The sequence below is a fragment of the Populus euphratica genome, unplaced genomic scaffold (genome assembly GCF_000495115.2).
Source record: "Populus euphratica unplaced genomic scaffold, PopEup_1.0 scaffold1260.1, whole genome shotgun sequence".
Taxonomy (NCBI): Eukaryota; Viridiplantae; Streptophyta; class Magnoliopsida; order Malpighiales; family Salicaceae; genus Populus; species Populus euphratica.
Genome location: NW_011501106.1, coordinates 27,227 through 46,063, shown reverse-complemented (window position 1 = coordinate 46,063; position 18,837 = coordinate 27,227). Strand labels below are relative to the sequence as shown.

At 35.7% G+C, this 18,837-nt stretch overlaps 1 protein-coding gene and 1 pseudogene across 1 annotated transcript; one reads left to right on the top strand and one right to left on the bottom strand.

Annotated features, from left to right (window-relative positions):
• The first annotated feature begins 4,719 nt into the window (after positions 1–4,719).
• On the top strand, positions 4,720–6,216 carry LOC105117260 (probable disease resistance protein At1g12290; annotated as a pseudogene).
• Positions 6,217–6,682: 466 nt separating this feature from the next.
• On the bottom strand, positions 6,683–10,143 carry LOC105117255 (squalene monooxygenase-like). Its single transcript, XM_011014862.1, has 8 exons — positions 9,632–10,143; positions 9,374–9,485; positions 9,113–9,275; positions 8,793–8,961; positions 8,022–8,237; positions 7,540–7,815; positions 7,100–7,381; positions 6,683–6,978 (listed from the first exon to the last, which is right to left on the bottom strand). The coding sequence occupies exons 1-8, from the start codon at positions 9,863–9,865 to the stop codon at positions 6,850–6,852; spliced, it is 1,581 nt and encodes a 526-aa protein (XP_011013164.1). The 5' UTR covers positions 9,866–10,143; the 3' UTR covers positions 6,683–6,849.
• Positions 10,144–18,837: the final 8,694 nt, after the last annotated feature.

The window sequence follows — 18,837 nt, the reverse complement described above, 5'->3', positions numbered from 1 at the left end:
GGAAAGAGAGGAATGGAGGGCCACTCAGTAACTTGACGTGCTCTGATGTTTTTCAAGGTTTTGTATTTCTTTCTATGATTATTACAGCCTGGAATATTTGTGGTGTGGGTATACGGGGGAATATTCCATTTCTTTCTATGAATATTTGTGGCCACTCATCAACTTATTCCATTTCACAGCGTCAGTTGTTGTCTTCAACCCTTCAGAAAAATGATGTTGAGTGTTGCTTTTTGCTGGAAACAAAATTACATCACTGTAAATGATTGGTTTCGTTTCAAGGTTGTGGAATTCCACTGCTGTGAAATGGTGTTGTATTTCCCAATTAGCAGTGTGCAATAAACAGCATTTAGCTGTTTCACTAATGAGAGGCACACCAAGATATATACCCAACTGGAACTCACAGATTCTCTATAATTTCTAAGCCATATCCATGTCATAGAGGCAAAAAAGCACTCACACTTTGCAAGATTATGCCTTAAAATAACCATATACACATTTAAAAAAAAAACAATTATTGTAATAAGAACATTGCTAACATGTCATGATCCGATTCCCGGATCCATGATCAGCATATAAGTAAGGTTCCCTTTCAAGGTTTTATATCTATGCGAACCCAAACTTATCCTTTAAATAAGTCAATCAGAGTTCAACACAGTAGTAGCAACAAATTAACTTTATAATATAATTTAATTATCTTAATACAAGAGTTAATATAAATTCAGAGTTTTGGAGCACTAACTAGACATAAAAAAAAAATGTACAAGGTACAACCAAATAGCAGGTTCAGAAGGTTCAACAAAAATGACTTGCTATCAAGTTATAAGCCTACAAAAGTAAATAATGAGAGGGTCAGTTCAACAACTCAATGAATAGATAAAAATTCAGAGTTTTGAAGCACTAACTAGACATAAAAAAAAATATACAAGGTACAACCAAAGAGCAAGTTCAGAAGGTTCAACAAAAATGACATGCTATCAAGTTATAAGCTTGAAAAAGTAAATAATGAAAGGGTCAGTTCAACAACTCAATGAGTATATAACGTTTTATATATACATACAAGGTAATACATCAATAAAAAATATATATATACAATTATGGCTCTAGGTTCTTATCTCAAATAGGCTATAACAAGAATATCAGAAGGTAAAACTCGTCAGAAAATCAAAATGCAATGAGCATGAGGCTACATACTGTGGAATGATCGATCGACACAAGTTAGTGACTCTCCTGATCAACTAGGGTTCAGATACGATGTGCATAAAGACTAACATTATCCTGTTAGCATGGGTATTCTAACTAACATATCATAAGTTCATAATCATAATCAAACAGACATATTCATATCTCAAGGTTTAACTCATGACATCAATCAAATGAGAAGCTATCAATTCAGAAATCAATTTAAAATATATACTGGTTCATATCAAGAATTCAAATTCAACAATTGATCATGATTTATCATAATAAGGATAATAAGCAACATATATATATATATATATATTATCAAGAAGCATGATCCAATTCATAATAACAAATTAAATATTTATAATATTTTTCATGCATATGAAAAATTATCCACTCACCTAACTCGAAAGCAAACAGAAATCAAAAGCAGACGCTGAAGAAAATCCTACTGACGTCCTACTAGTAGAATATCAGGATTATTTGAATACAAAGGAAACATATTCAAGAATAACTCAAAAGAACATATAACCTATTTAATACACTTAACTAAGAATTTATTCCATAACCCTATTGTTTTTAGACTAAACTAATTATTTTTCTAAAAACCCAAAAATTAATGGTTTTCTCGAAATCTTATCTATAAAATTGGTAATAATTCACTAAATAACCCTAAATTATTCATCAAACCAATATGCAAAAGCTAATATCATAGCTAGGGACTAATATGAAATTTATCATATTTTTAGGGCAAATTGTAATTTTTGTCTAATTGGAGGACCAAACTAAACATATTGTAAATTTATGACTATAGTGGAATTATGTTCATAATTCAACCTCATTTCTGTCTAGAACCTCTAATTATGCTGCAGGGACCATTCTGGAAAATTTCCAAATTTTTAGGGTCAAATTATAATTTTTTGTTAAATGGAGGACCAAACTAAACTTTATAATAAATCCATGAATATACTGAAATTCTAACCATAATTAATCCTTAATTATGTCCAGAATATCTCATTATGCTCCAGGGACCATTCTGGAATCTTACCAAATTTTTAGGGTCAAATGATATTTTTTTATCAAATTGAAGGACCAAATTGAAAGTCTTAAAATTTTACAACTATAAAGTAATTCTACCCATAATTCATATTTTATTCTGTTCAGAATCTCGGAATATACTCTAGGGACCAATCTGTAATTTTCCAAAGTTTGGGGACTAAACCATAATTTTCACAAATTGAGGGACCAAATTGAATTTTCATCATCTTCAACGTCAAACCCAGAATTTTCACAGATTAACTACTGTTATCCCCTGATTTCTAACATAATTTCACCATTTAAACAAAATGATAATTCAAAATCATCATTTTTATCTACAATCTCTCAAATTCAACTTAACAATTCATTACCCACAACAATCAACCTTATAACATTCAATTTAATTCATCAATTAAACTCAAACACAAATTTTCAAAACCCTAACATTTATAAAAATCAAATTAAAAGCTCAATAATACACATTTATACATTTAACAACCTAAATTTCACATTTAAACTTATTTCTTCAACTCCTTTTTATTTCCCTTCTAATTTTTCTTTTTTCTCTTCTTCTTCTTCTTTCTCCATTCTCTCTCGCAGTTTGCTACTTCAATTTTTCAAATCCCTTTTTTTTTCTATTTATATTTATTATATTTATCTAATTACTACAATACCCTTATTTATTTATACTCTCTCTTTAAATCACCAAGAATTTCGTAGCCTTTTACTAACTCTTTTAATTCAAAACATTACATGACACCTCAAATCCGAACCCATAACAAAGCTTGGACGACGAAACTAGTTGTAAGACTAAAACGAATAGGATGCTTACTGCTCAGGAATCATTATGGAAATGCTAACCAGGAAAAGCAGTTTTTGAACCTAGCTAGGAGCGATTGAACTTGTGTTGCTGCCTGATATCTCAAGGTCAAGGTGTGAACTAAGTAGGTATTCATAACTAGAATTTCTCAAGTTATATATAAAACGGTTGTTTCAGTACCCTTAAAGCACTATTTTTATTGCTAATGCTGTTCTTCGTTAAAGTTTTAGGGAATGGAAGCTGGAGTGGATCAGATAATGACCATCAATACTTCGCTACAATTTTTGACATTGATTTAAAAATATTTTTCACTCACAAAATATATTAATAATATTTTTTTATTTAAAAAAATTATTTTTAAGATTTATATATCAAAATAATTTAAAAATATTAAAAATATATTAATTTAAAAAAAATTAATTTTTTTAAAAAAATGCTTTTTGACCGTACTCCCAAATGCTATCGAGGGGAGGAGTGAGAGGCATTATTCCTACCGTAGTGCTTACAGCTCTTGAAGCTAAGCTTCAGGCTCTTACATTTTCAGGTCATCTTTTCCAAAGTTTCAACAATAGGGTGGTTCCACACGTTAACTTAGTCAGCAATTAGCTCCTGATTCTTTTGTTGTATCTTGTCATATATCTTGTCATATAATCTTTGCTAGGCAAAGTTATGGCTTCCTTCCTAGCAACATCAATTTATCAAGCTGATGAGCCTCGAGGAGATTCATCCCAACCACCAGATCCTTTGTGTCTTGATCATGGAAGATATTTGCTCCATCAGTAAACGATGATGTCATTATGTATGATGTGCAGAACACGGTCAGAGTGAGGACAGAACCAGTGGAGGAGGAGGGTGTGGAGAATAGTGGAAGATTAGTGCAGCCTGGCGCAGGAGCTAGATCTTCTATAAGCCTTAAATACAACACAAGTGAGACTAGAGGAGTTCCATTACCCACCAGCTCTAAGAAGCTGGTGGGTCGAGCATTTGAAGAGAATACGAAGGTGACATAGTATTTGTTAATGGATGATGAAGTCTCAGCCATTAGTATTTATGGAGCGGGAGATGTTAGTAAAAAAACAATATTGTAACATATTTATAATGAACTTTTACAAAAACAAGATATTTGTAATCATGTTTGGTGAGTGACTGTATCTTAAAATTTCAACATTAATAAATTGCAGAAAAACTAAGGAAAAAACAAGAATGAATTATCAGAAACAATCAAAGTGAAGAAGCCACTTTCTGAGGGAGAAGCTTAGTCTTTGTTCATGGATAATTTTGGACGTGATTTGCTGGGAATTATTACTGTGGCAGGAAGCTTGAGGGGAGTGGAGAGAGAAATACATTGAAGAAATTGAAAGAATCAGAACTTAGGGACATGGATGAGAAGGTAATTCAACGTATCGAGGGCTGGTTATAATCGGTTAGGCATTGTAATACTACAATATTGTCTCTTATATTGTGCGTTGTTTCCTGTAGATCATTGGATTAAAATGGAGGAGTTGATAGGTTTTTTGGTGGATGAGGGAATAATTAAAGGAATGAGGAGCAGGAAAGATGCATTTGACGAGGGCCACACGATGCTTAATAGACTTGAACGTGTCTGCCTGTTAAGATGCATGACTTGATTCGCGACATGGCCATCCAAATACTGCAAGACAAACGTGTCTGCCTGTTAAGATGAATGTCTTGATTCGGGACATGGCCATCCAAATACTGCAAGACAACTCTCAAGTCATGGTCAAAGCAGGTGCGCAATTAAAAGAATTGCCAGATGCAGAGGAGTGGACAGAGAATCTCGCAAGAGTCTCACTAGTACAAAACCAAATTAAAGAAATTCCTTCCCGCTATTCACCAAGGTGTCCCTATCTATCAACTATGTTGTTATGTCAAAATCGTTGGTTGCAATTCATTGCAGATTCATTTTTCAAGCAATTGAATGGGCTCAAGGTTCTTGATCTGTCTTTTACAGAAATTGGAAATTTACCAGACTCTGTCTCTGATTTGGTGAGTCTCACTGCATTATTGCTCAATAATTGTAAGAACTTAGGCATGTACCATCATTAAAGAAGCTCAGGGAACTAAAAAGGTTAGATCTCTATCATACTTCACTTAAAAAGATGCCTCAAGGTATGGAATGTTTATCCAACCTTAGATATCTTAGAATGAATGGATGTGGTGAAAAGGAGTTTCCTAGTGGGATATTACCTAAACTCTGTCACCTGCAAGTTTTTATACTAGAGGACTTTATGCCTTTTAGGGATTTAAGAATGTATGCTCTAGTAACAGCTAAAGGAAAGGAAGTAGGATGCTGGAGGAAGTTGGAAATTTTGGAATGTCATTTTGAAGAACATTCTGACTTTGTGGAGTATCTGAACTCTCGGGATAAGACCCTTTCATTATGCACGTACAGGATTTTTGTGGGACTACTGGGCGATGATTTTTACTCGGAAATAAATAATTATTGTTATCCATGTAGAATAGTTGGGTTGGGTAATTTGAACATCAATCGAGATAGAGATTTTCAGGTCATGTTCATAAATAACATTCAAATACTGCATTGTAAATGTATCGATGCAAGAAGTTTAGGTGATGTTTTGTCATTAGAGAATGCCACCGATCTTCAGCGCATCGACATTAAGGATTGCAATAGCATGAAGAGCTTGGTTTCATCTTCTTGGTTCTACTCTGCTCCACTACCGTTGCCATCTTATAATGGTATATTTTCTGGTCTTAAAGAACTTTATTGCTATAAATGTAAGAGTATGAAGACGTTGTTTCCTCTGGTGTTGCTATCAAACCTTAAGTACTTAGAAAGGATTCAAGTTCAACACTGTGAGAAAATGGAGGAGATAATAGGAACAACAGATGAAGAAAGCAGTAGCTCCAATTCCATCATGGAATTCATACTCCCTAAGTTCAGAATTCTGAGATTGATGAATCTACCAGAACTGAAAAGCATTTGCAGTGCAAAGCTGATTTGCGATTCCCTCGAAGAAATTATTGTAGACAATTGTCAAAAGCTGAGAAGGTTGCCAATTCGTCTTCTTCCCCCTTCACTTAAAAAAATTGAAGTATATCCGAAAGAATGGTGGGAGTCAGTGGTAGAGTGGGAGAATCCTAACGCTAAGGAGAATCCTAACGCTAAGGACGTCCTTAGTCCCTTTGTTAAATGACGATATATTATTGAATTACGGGTAGGCATCTTGTTTTAATGCATGGTGCTATTGAATTTGGTAATAGAATTATGTATGTAAAGCGGCACAAATCTCCATTTCTATTGATTCTTCTCATGTCCTTACGCTAACTAACATGTAATTTACATCTGATTGACGTTGATTAATATGAAATAAATGTATTATTTCTGAGTTGGTTTTAAGTTTCATTCCAGTACATGTCAAGCAGATTATGTTATGCAAGCTTTGTGTGGAAGGGTAGCTGGCTATTTCATGGTTCGGTTGTTTTGTTTTATACAGGTTTAGTTAGTCTGCTTGCGTCTCGTTGGTATGTGATCGCTTTCTGCACCCTTTCCTCTTTGGAAAATGGAAGCAAAACGTGGTATCTGTCATGATTAGACTTAAGGACCCTTTTCTTTTGAAGCAAAAAAAGAAGAAGAAGAACAAGAACAAGAAGAAGAAGAAATAGTCAAAAGATGGTTAGCGGGAATTCAAAAGCTTATAGGGAATTCGAACAACAACGGTACTGCTATATTATAAAAAGAAGAAAAAAAATGCAAAACAACTAGCTATATCTTAAAATACTGCAGGTTTTATAATTTGTTTCTTGTTTGATTAAAGAATAACCAACTATTACCCTGTTTCTCTATCATCAGTGGATTGGACAGGAGGAGTTCTGTAGTAAGCAGGCATTGTTGCCGGGAGGAATGTTGCTCTAATTCCTTCAGCCTTTAGTATAGGGAAGATGATGCCTGATCCAACCTGAAAGATGACAAAAATAAAAATAAAAATTTAAGTTTCTCTAGGAAACTCATGGTGAGAATAATAGTTCAAACAAATGTCTGTTAGTAAGGGTAATGAGATGAAAGCTGGAGATACAGACCAAAATTAGTTTTGCCGCAATACACATGCGTTTTGGTGTAGGAAATGGAAGCAATAAGCGGCCAACAGCATAGGCAAGCATGGCAAAGCAGTGGAAAACCAAGCTCCACGGATCAGGGTTTAGACCAGACAGAAGAGCCATCAGTCCTTCTGAGAACACGCCTCCAAGGCTCAAATAATTGAAGAATGCTTCTTTCATTTCCTTCCTTGATGGATCCTGATCCGATGAAGAGAATACTGTGTGTAGGGTGCTTGCCAATGTGTTTATTGCAAATGACGTTGGCTGCAACCAATATTATGTTATTAGTATCTACCCAACCTATAGAAATATAGCAATGCTTGAAATTTGAAGTTTCTTTAAGCAATTCCTGTTCAGAGTTTGTTCCGAGGAAGACTGGCAGAAGAAATATTAGATAAGCTTGAGCATGCGAAAGCTGATACCTTGCGCAGAATGTAAAAGGATTCAAGATATTTGCAAATGGCAGCTCCATCACTAAGATTATTCAGAGGCCTAAGAAGATCTCGCAGTAGAACAACATCAGAAAGTCCCACAGTCATTCCTCCTCCTGTTACGGCATGGCGCATATTCAAGGAATCCCCTATCATAAACGCACCAGGGGTTGGATAGGGAGACGCAGGCATGATTCTGTTTGGCATTGTTCTTATGTTGCCCTTATCAATTGCACATATGAAAGCATTGTATAGCTCAGGTGGCATCTGAAATGTGCAAATCACAGCATTAGTTCAAACAACATATATGTATTGAATAAAGAGAACTAGCAAAGTTGCTAAAATGTCGCCTTAGACTGGCATTATGAGACATTTTACATTTTGCTTTCTGATATTATTAACAATAAATTCGCGATCAAGCGTGCTCTATAAATTAATCAGAATAAGCTTCAATTTCAAGCAACTATACATACTTGAGGTGCCACCACTGTTTTCAAGTAGCTTGCCATTTCACCATTGGCAATAGGTGGTTGTTTCGAGCCAGGTACATCAACTAAACAACGAATTTCATTGCTGCTAACAGGATAAGCTATGACAATTGTATCCTTCAAAATAAAGTATGCACGATTTGCATATGGAAGATTATAGTTCTCCAGGACCAAACCAACAAAGTAAGATGGGACTTCAATCTACAAGAAATGTAACGATCATGTGTTAAAAAGTAATATTAAACTAATTTCAGGTTGAATTTTTTAAAACTGAACATTCACATGCTTGAATCTTACCATTCATTCTAACTAATTATATTAATAATAATTAAGCTGCATTGGAGGTGTTAGCCTAGCGTTGGAGGTGTTAGCCTAGCGGTGAGAGAGATTTATTCCATTTTTCTATACTCGGGTTCGAATCTTACTTTGCATCCCTGTCATCCCCGCGGTGACTTACATGTTTACTGGGCTTGTAAGATATTAAGTGGACCATGAAATTGATCGTGGTACGTGTAAACTGACCCAAACACCCATATAAATAAAATAATAATAATAATAATTAAGCCGAAAGTAATCATGGTCCCAAGCAAGTTTCAAGTTTTCAAAGAAATATTTTAAAGAATAATATAAAACTATTATTTGAGATTCACCTACAAGGTATATCTCCTGGTCTGTATTCTTATCAACAAAATAAAACATTATAGTGCCTTCTCTCATTAATTACATGTAAATTTACTCATAATGCAAGATTTTCACCTTTGGATTGCAGAGATTGCGTCGTAAATTTGAAAAACAACCATCACATACTACTGTGAGTGAAGCTGAAGCTGCTAACTCCTGGCCTGCCTTTGTTTTGTATAGCACACCTTTGATAGTTCCTTTTTGTTCGACAAGAGATGTTACAGTTCCTTGTTCGAGTTTAACGCTGGACAAAGATCAAAGAAATATGAGAAAGAAAAATCTTCACATCATGAAATGATACTGACAAACGTATATTCAGTCTATGGTTGGTTATATTGAACTCAGTACTCGCAGGCTACTCTGTTCCTATTGGTTTCAGGGGAAAGGACAAATACTTGGGAAGAGATGCGGCTTTTTCACGTAGTTTCTGGATGAAGCGGCCATGGTGAAAGCTTCTGCCACTCGCATTGGCGGGATATGACATTGCAGTTCTTTTCCCATCTTTGTGAACAGCAGCGAAACTGAAGACTATCTGAGAATCAATCCCATCTAGACAGTCTGCTACCACAGAAAATGTTGGACATAAATAAGAGTAGTTGTTGATTAATTAACGGAAAGTATGTTCAACAAAATTTCTACAGCTAGTAATTCTTCACCTTGAAGACCTAACTCGGCCAATTTAATGCAGCCCCCAGCATGCAGGAGCTCACCAACAATTCTGTCGGGCTCAGTCAAGTCTCTTTCAATAACTTGCACGCGCCATCCATCCTGCAGTTGTAGGAGAAGACAAGGTTGCTGTTGCTTAGCACACACAGAACAACAATAGCTCTGCTTACTAGGTTTTGGTCTTTGAAATATATGCAAGATCAGGCACTTAGAGTTAACTGTTTTACCATTGTGAAAGAGGTTATTACCTTTGCGAGAGCATAAGCAAGAGCTGAACCAGCAACACCAGCTCCTACGATGATCACATCAGTATTTCCAGCAAAATTTGATCTGCACACTCCATTTCCAGAGCTTTTCAAAGTTTTCTTGCTTCGATTTTTCTCTGAAGCTTTGATATTCTCTCTCCCTCTTGAACTGTAGAGGACAACAAACCCGAACAAGAAAGCTGCTACAACTCCTCCAAATATATGTTTGGAGTCCATTTTTCTCTCTCAGTACAAGCTCTCTCTCTCTCTGGATGTGCTGTCGAGAACCCTGCAGTGCTACCAAGGCACATAGTAGTATGGTATCATTTATGTGTTTTCTGAGTCACCATAAAGACTAATATTTATGCAGCTCAGGAAACAAAGAAAACTCCTGTCAAAGGGGAAAGAGAAACGCTGACAGAGACATAAAATTCATATCATTTTTTCCATCATACTGTTTATATTATAAAAGCTAGTGATAAAGTGATACAAAACTGGAGGAGGCTATGATGTCTACACAATTTTCAAATTGAATTTTACGAATTATGAGCTTTAGCGGTTATCGTAAGCATCCGCAGAGGAGCTTCCTAGGGAAGTAGGAGAGTGATTTATTTATTGCTAAAAGACATGCAAATGGAAAGGTTGTTGATAGGGTTGTCAGTCCTCTGCATGATGGAAAGGTTTACCACTGATTCCATAATAATTTAGTTTAGCTGTTCTTTGGGGAAATGATGGTCATTTAAATGGTTAGGCCAATTATTATTGGAGTGGAAAAAAGAAAAATTGGAAATCAAATAAGAAAAATACTGAATTGTCGTTTTCAAGCTTCTTTTTTTTGTTTCATTATCGTTTAAGACTACTGAATTGTCGTACTTTTTTTCCTGTAAGAAAAACAATCGATAGATAAACAATTGTAATTCGAAGTTTAATATTATATTTTCATTCAATTTTAATTTGTATTTTTAAGTTTTATCCGTCTTTATGAACCACATGCATTCTATCACTTTGCCCTTATCAATTGACACAGAGCTTTTCAAAGTTTTCTTGCTTCGATTTTTCTCTGAAGCTTTGATATTCTCTCTCAATTTTAATTTGTATTTTTAAGTTTTATCCGCCTTTAGGAACCACATGCATTCTATCACTTTCCCCTTATCAATGGACACGCTTGATTGCATTCTTGGGGCTCCACTTGCTGGCCATCAGGTGACATGACAGTATGATGGAGATGTCTAGCTACTGCTCAAAGTCCAAACAACAACAGCACTGCTAACTAGAACAAGAAAAAAATGCATCTTGCTAAAATGAGATAGAAGTCAATTTTGACGTGTGTTTTAAAAATATTTTTAAAAAATTAATTTTTTTTATTTTTTATTAATTTTAAATTAATATATTTTTAATATTTTTAAATCATTTTAATATCTCATTTTAATATGCTGATATCAAAAATAATTTTTAAAAAATAAAAAATATCATTAGTATGTCTATTTAAAAAACATAATAACTATAATTTCAAATAAATTCTTAATATAATGGGGACATATAATTTTAGGATTCGTACCATTAAGAAGAAATGTGATAGGATTAGAGGGATTTTCTCATAGCTTTCAATCTCGTAATTTTTTTCCTTGATATTTTATCATAAAAGCTATATATTAGAATAAAAATAGGGGAGATCATTCTGTTACAACAAGAGGAAAATCTTCTTAGCGACTGGAAATTCCTTGAGGATAAACAAATAATTCTTGAGTTCAAGAGGGGAATAGAATCCATCTTCATTAGTTGCTGTGAGAAGTAGCACTTATCTTTATAATTCTTTTGCATTCAAGTACTTATTCATCCTGATTTTAAATCTATGCTATTGAATTTTGTTCAATTTGTAATTGTTGTTAGGGATAAAAATAAAAAGCAAATAAATTAATTTGATTATTGTATTTTTCACTTTAATTAATTAGGTGTTGTAAAACTCAGGTCGTGGCCTAGTGGCCAAAAGAGCTCAAGACCATTGGTGAGCCCAAACAGCCCATCTGGTACGGTGAAAGAGAAACAATGTTTAAACAAGCAATGTGTTTTTTGGAGTTTTTCTATGCAATTTCTTAGGTAAGATCATCCCTAACTCTTCAGGTTTTGAATTATGAACAATAAGATGGCATACTAGGGTTTGATGAATGAATTTGAGGTTAAAATGATTGTGACGTTTTTAATGGAATCGATTATGGAAAAGTTGTTAGAATATTTTATTATATGTATTTAGACGGTTTAGGGCTAAATGTGTTGTTGAGATTGGGTAAATTCAAGACAAATTGCAAGTCAGGATTTTTTGGATTACCCTTCGTTCATCATCTATTTGTGATCCTTGGAATATATTTGTTTGTTATATGCATAGTCATATTCACATATCTCATATTACATGTTACCATGCATAATAGTTATTATCTCTCACTAAATGTTTTGACTCACCCCTCTATTCATTATTTTTCAGGTATTTAGTTCAGTTTCAGTTGCAAGATTTTTGGTTGTTTTCTTCCTACTACTTTGAGTTGGGCATGCCTTCGCATGTTATTGAGGCTAGTTGTTTTTTAGGCTATTAGTTTATATATATATTTAATTCAGTTTTGTTCAATCTAGCTTAACTACGCAAATATAAATGTTTTACAATATTTATGGATTTATTTTATGTATTGGTTTCTGTTTTAGTTTTGTTATGATTACGGATTTTGAGTTTGAGTATTTGGATTTCATGCTGCACTGTTTTATAAAATTATGAATTCAATTAAGTATGTTCCGAGGATTAGCTCAGGATTATCTCATGTTTTAATAGAATGTGCGTACACCTCGTCTGATGTAATTTAGCTTGCTTGTAATTTGCAATGCATGTTATGGTCTTTTCGACTAGAGCAAAATGCAAAAAGAATGTGATTTTCAAATAACAATTATTTGGCAGCAAACTTTTCCAGTGGACACCGTAACTCACGGAGAATTGGCATTTTTTGTAATGAAATCCGAGGGATTTATTAAACAATTGTTATTGCCAATAAGAAAATGGCTTAACTGAGAAGAGAATACAAAATCTCAAAAGAATTAGACGTGAAATCACCTTAATATTATTGACAAAATCAACAATGTTTGTTAACAATGTTAGGCACAAATTTGTCAACAATGTTAGGCATAAATTTGGTGCCACCTACCTTGCTCTTGTCTTTTGCATGGATGTTTGCCTATAAATAGGCAATGCATTCAAGCATTATAGAGGGATGTTTGCCTATAAATAGGCAATGCATCCAAGCATTATAGATACACCACAAGAGAGAAAGAAGAGAGGGTGAGGAGAGAATAATCCCACAAAATTGTAAGGTATTTGTGAGATAGTAAGTGAGGTGTTTTCTCCTAATAATAGAGAGATTTTTGTTGTTCTCCTATTATTAGAGAGAAGTTGTATTCCCACATTACTTAGTAAAATCCTTCTATACTTGCCCGTGGACGTAGCCAAATTGGGTGAACCACGTAAATTCTTGTGTGTCGTTTCTCATTTTAACTTATCCCTTACCTTTTGTCTTGTCGGGTTTGCATGCCAGCATCCTAACAGTGGTATCAGAGCCTCCTGGTTGGTGTTGTTAATACACAAAAATTATTCGTGTATATGGTTACTATTCATGTATACGACACTATTCACCTATACGGCGCTATTCATCCATAAGGTACTGTTCACATACGTTGCTGTTGGCGTATATAGAAAGTCAGTGCGGTGATTAAATACGGTCTAGGAAGTTCTGTCTAAGGAGATTGGGTTTTAAGCGGGACCGTTTGTGACCCCTCCAATCTTTCCTGGGAACTTACTTAGTGAAGTATTATTCACACGATACTATTTCTATATACATTACAGATCTGTGAAACGGTGATAGCTGAATAGATCTTGGTGAATACAATGGCAGCAAAGTACAAGATTGAGAGGTTTAATGGGAGCAATTTCTCATTGTGGAAAATGAGAATCAAGGCAATCTTAAGAAAAGACAATTGCTTGGCAGCAATTGGGGATCGGCCCGCGGAAATCACTGATAATACAAAATGAAATGAGATGGATGGCAATGCTATTGCTAACATACATTTAGCATTAGCCGATGAAGTATTATCAAGTGTGGCGGAAAAGAAAACAGCTAAAGAGATATGGGAGACTCTAACAAAGCTATACGAGTCCAAGTCTTTGCACAATAAGATTTTCTTAAAGCGGAGACTTTATAGCCTTCGAATGACAGAAACCACGTCGGTGACTGACCACATCAACACAATAAGAACTCTATTTTCACAACTCACTACATTGGGCCAGCAAATAGAGGAAAATGAACGTGCAGAGCTTCTACTTCAAAGTCTTCCTAATTCGTATGATCAGCTCATTATCAACTTGACAAATAATATCCTCTCAGATTATCTAGTCTTCGATGATGTTGTAGCCGCTATCTTGGAAGAAGAAAATAGGTGCAAAAACAAAGGAGACAGAAACAGTTCAAACCAAGCAGAGGCATTGTTGGTGTCAAGAGGAAGATCAATGGAGCGTGGCTCTAGTGGGAGTCAAAGGCAGGGGAGGTCCAAATCAAGAAGTAAGAAGGCTGTGAAATGCTACAACTGTGGCAAAAAGGGGCACTTCAAAAAGGATTGTTGGTTTAAAAAGGGTATAGAGAATTCTGCAGAGTCATCAAAATCTCAAGGGTGTGTTGTCAACACCTCAGAAGATGGAGATGTTTTATATAGTGAAGCAGCGACAATCTCTACAGATACAGAAGAGCTCACTGAGGTCTGGCTAATGGATTCAGGAGCAACATGGCATATGACTCCTAATCGAGATTGGTTCCATACATATAAACTTATCTCTGGAGGCAAAGTGTTCATGGGTGATAATCATGCTTTAGAGATTATCGGCATTGGCACCATCAAATTGAAGATGTATGATGGCTTAATTCGTACTATTTCAGAAGTGCGACATGTGAAAGACTTAAAGAAGAATCTTTTGTCCATAGGACAATTTGATAGTCTTGGCTGTAAGATCCGAACAGAAAATGGAATCATGAAAATCATCAAAGGAGCGCTGGTGGTTTTAAAGGCAAGAAAGACAGTTGCAAATGTATTTGCATTAATGGGAGAAACACATCATGAGGCAGAAGCGTCAATCGCATCAGCCAGTCCTGCAAAAGAGAAGACGATGATGTGGCATCAAAAACTAGGTCACATGTCAGAAAAAGGTTTAAAGGTTCTCTCTGATCAGAAGTTACTCCTTGGGCTTACAAAGGTTACTTTACCTTTTTATGAGCACTGTGTTACAAGTAAGCAACACAGGTTGAAGTTTGGCACATCTACAACTAAGAGCAAATGCATCTTAGACCTAATTCACTCTGATGTTTGGCAAGCACCGGTTGTATCCTTGGGAGGAGCAAGATACTTTGTATCATTCATAGATGACTTCTCTAGGAGATGTTGGGTGTATCCAATTAGAAGGAAGGCAGATGTGCTTACAGTCTTTAAAACTTTCAAAGCGTAGGTGGAACTTGAATCTGAAAAGAAGATCAAGTGTTTGAGGACTGACAATGGAGGAGAATATACCAGTGATGAATTTGATAACTTCTGTCAACATGAAGGTATCAAAAGGCAGTTCACAACGGCATACACTTCACAACAAAATGGAGTGGCAGAGCGGATGAACAGAACTCTATTAGAAAGAACAAGAGCAATGTTGAAGGCTACAGGTCTAGGAAAGTCATTCTGGGCAGAAGCAGTGAATACCGCCTATTATGTGATAAATCGATCTCTATCAACCGTAATTAAGCTAAAGACACCGATGGAGATGTGGACTGGAAAACCAGCTGATTATTCTCGATTGCATATATTTAGAAGTCCTGTGTACATGATGTACAATACACAAGAAGTTAGCAAGCTGGATTCAAAATCTAGAAAATGTGTATTTTTGGGATATGCTGATGGAGTGAAGGGGTATCGCTTGTGGGATCCCACTGCCCACAAGGTAGTGATCAACAGAGATGTCATATTTGCAGAAGGTAAAATGCAAATGGAAGAACATAATAGCATTCTAAAGGAGACTACAGCAGTCCATGTAGAAAATACTCAGAATCATGCTTCTTCTGAAGTTGTACCAGAGCATGAAGAGCAAGAACAAATAGAGTCTGAAACTTCTGAAGTTCGGCGGTCAACTCGTGAAAGAAGACCACCAGCTTGGCACTCAGTTGTACCAGAGCATGGAGAGCCATCAACTTTCCATGAGGCTATCAAAAGCACAGATGTATCTATGTGGATGACAGCAATGCAAGAGGAGATTGAAGGTCTGCATAAGAATAATACTTGGGATCTTGTTCCGTTACCACAAGGAAGAAAGGCCATTGGCAACAAATGGGTTTACAAGATAAAACATGATGGCAATGATCAAGTGGAGCGGTATCGTGCAAGATTGGTGGTGAAAGGATATGCTCAGAAAGAAGGAATAGACTTCAATGAGATATTTTCTCCGGTGGTACGACTTACGACAATCAGAGTAGTCTTAGCAATGTGTGCTATATTTGATCTTCACTTGGAGCAGTTAGACATGAAAACTGCATTTCTTCATGGAGAACTTGAAGAAGAAATTTATATGCTCCAACTAGAGGGTTTTGCTGAAACAGGTAAGGAGAACTTGGTTTGCAGGTTGAACAAATCTCTATACGGTCTCAAACAGGCGCCGAGGTGTTGGTATAAGAGATTTGATTCCTTCATAATTAGCCTTGGGTACAACAGACTCAGTTCAGACCATTGTACGTATTACAAGAGGTTTGAAGAAGATTTCATCATTTTGTTATTGTACGTGGATGACATGTTGGTGATAGGCCCCAACAAAGATCGAGTCCAAGAATTAAAGGCACAGTTGGCTAGGGAATTTGATATGAAGGACTTGGGACCAGCAAACAAGATTCTAGGGATGCAAATTTACCGAGACAGAAGTAAGAGGAAGATTTGGCTTTCTCAAAAAAATTATTTGAAGAAGATCTTGCGACGCTTCAACATGCAAGATTGTAAGCCAATTTCCACCCCACTTCCTATTAACTTCAAATTATCCTCAAGTATGTCTCCTAGCAATGAAGCAGAGAGGATGGAGATGTCTCGAGTACCGTATGCATCAGCAGTGGGAAGTTTAATGTTTGCCATGATATGTACAAGACCAGACATTGCACAAGCAGTGGGAGCAGTTAGTCGATACATGGCAAATCCTGGTAGAGAGCATTGGAATACTATTAAAAGGATCTTGACATACATCAAGGGTACCTTAGATGCTGCATTATGTTATGGAGGATCAGAATTTACTATCAAAGGTTATGTTGATTCAGATTTTGCTGGTGACCTTGAGAAAAGGAAGTCCACTACAGGCTATGTGTTCATAATTGCAGGAGGAGCTGTGAGCTGGGTTTCTAAACTTCAGACTGTTGTAGGATTGTCCACAACAGAAGCTGAGTACATGGCAGCTACACAAGCTTGTAAAGAAGCAATATGGATGAAGAAACTTATGGAGGAGCTCGGGCACAAACAAGAGAATATTCTTTTGTATTGTGATAGTCAAGTGCCTTGCATATTGCAAGGAATCCAGCGTTTCATTCAAGAACAAAACACATAGATGTTCAGTATCAGTTTGTTCGCGAAAGTGGTGGAAGATGGAAGTGTGGATTTTCAGAAGATTCACACAAAGAAAAACGCAGCAGATGCTTTAACCAAACCGGTTAATACTGATAAGTATATATGGTGCAGATCCTCTTACGGCCTAGCAGAAATGTAAGCAGCATGAAGATGGCAAGTATAGAAAGGATAGAAGAAGCACAGATAATCAAGTGTGAAGACTTGATTAACTCATCAAAGTCTTCAAGTGGGAGAATGTGAAATCACCCTAACATTGTTGACAAAATCAACAATGTTTGTCAACAATGTTAGGCACAAATTTGTCAACAATGTTAGGCACCAATTTGTCAACAATATTAGGCATAAATTTGGTGCCACCTACCTTGCTCTTGTCTTTTGCATGGATGTTTGCTTATAAATAGGCAATGCATTCAAGCATTATAGACTGCCTATAAATAGGCAATGCATCCAAGCATTATAGATACACCACAAGAGAGAAAGAAGAGAGGGTGAGGAGAGAATAATCCCACAAAATTGTAAGGTATTTGTGAGATAGTAAGTGAGGTGTTTTCTCCTAATAATAGAGAGATTTTTGTTGTTCTCCTATTATTAGAGAGAAGTTGTATTCCCACATTACTTAGTAAAATCCTTCTATACTTGCCCGTGGACGTAGCCAAATTGAGTGAACCACGTAAATTCTTGTGTGTCGTTTCTCATTTTAACTTATCCCTTACCTTTTGTCTTGTTGGGTTTGCATGCCAGCATCCTAATATTAGAAAACATACTTACAAAGATAAAACCCCCTATCATAATCATACTTAAAAAGTCTCTTACTGGACAATTTTTTACTCAAACAAGCAGAGATAAAAGAAAAAAAATCCAACGAAAGAAGAGAGAATGGAAGGCAATTCAAATCCCATATCACCACCACACTCAAAAACAATACAAGAACTAGCCATAGAAGGCCAAAAACATTTGGAAGAAACAATCCAAGCTGCTTACCAGATCCTCTCGGTCTTCGATGAATGATGAGCTTTGCAACTCCACTTTATGGTTGAGAGGGATGGAGAGGCTTGAATTTTTCTTATTTGATTTCCAATTTTTTTATACCATAAACTTCCAAGGGACAAAAAACAAATCTCATCATGCAGAGGAAAGACAACCCTATCAACAACCTATCCATTTCCATGTATCTTCTACCAATAAAGTCACTCTCTTACGTCCATAGGAAGCTCCCCTGCAGATGCTTATGATAACAGCTAAAGCTCATATTTCTTAAAATTCAATTTGAAAATTGTTTAGCCATCATTAGCCTCCTCTTCAGTTTTCTATCACTTTATCACTAGTTTTCCATCACAGTATGACGAAAAAAATTATATGAATTTTATGTCTTTGTCAGCGTTTCTCTTTCCCCTTTGACCGGAGTTTTCTTTGTTTCCTCTGCTGTATAAATATTAGTCTATTTCGTAACTCTGAAAACTCATAAATGATACCATACTATGTGCTTTGGTAGAGCTGCAGGTTTCTCAACAGCACATCCACAGAGAGAGAGAGAGAGAGAGAGAGAG

What these genes read in the sequence shown, in the direction of transcription:
- LOC105117255 (XM_011014862.1), bottom strand. Translation starts at nt 9,865, where the DNA reads ATGGACTCCAAACATATATTTGGAGGAGTTGTAGCAGCTTTCTTGTTC. An exon ending in GCAATCTCTGCAATCCAAAG is followed by an intron (nt 8,238 to 8,792) that starts GTGAAAATCTTG and finishes CATTTCTTGTAG; the next exon opens with ATTGAAGTCCCATCTTACTT. An exon ending in AAACAGTGGTGGCACCTCAA is followed by an intron (nt 7,816 to 8,021) that starts GTATGTATAGTT and finishes TGCACATTTCAG; the next exon opens with ATGCCACCTGAGCTATACAA.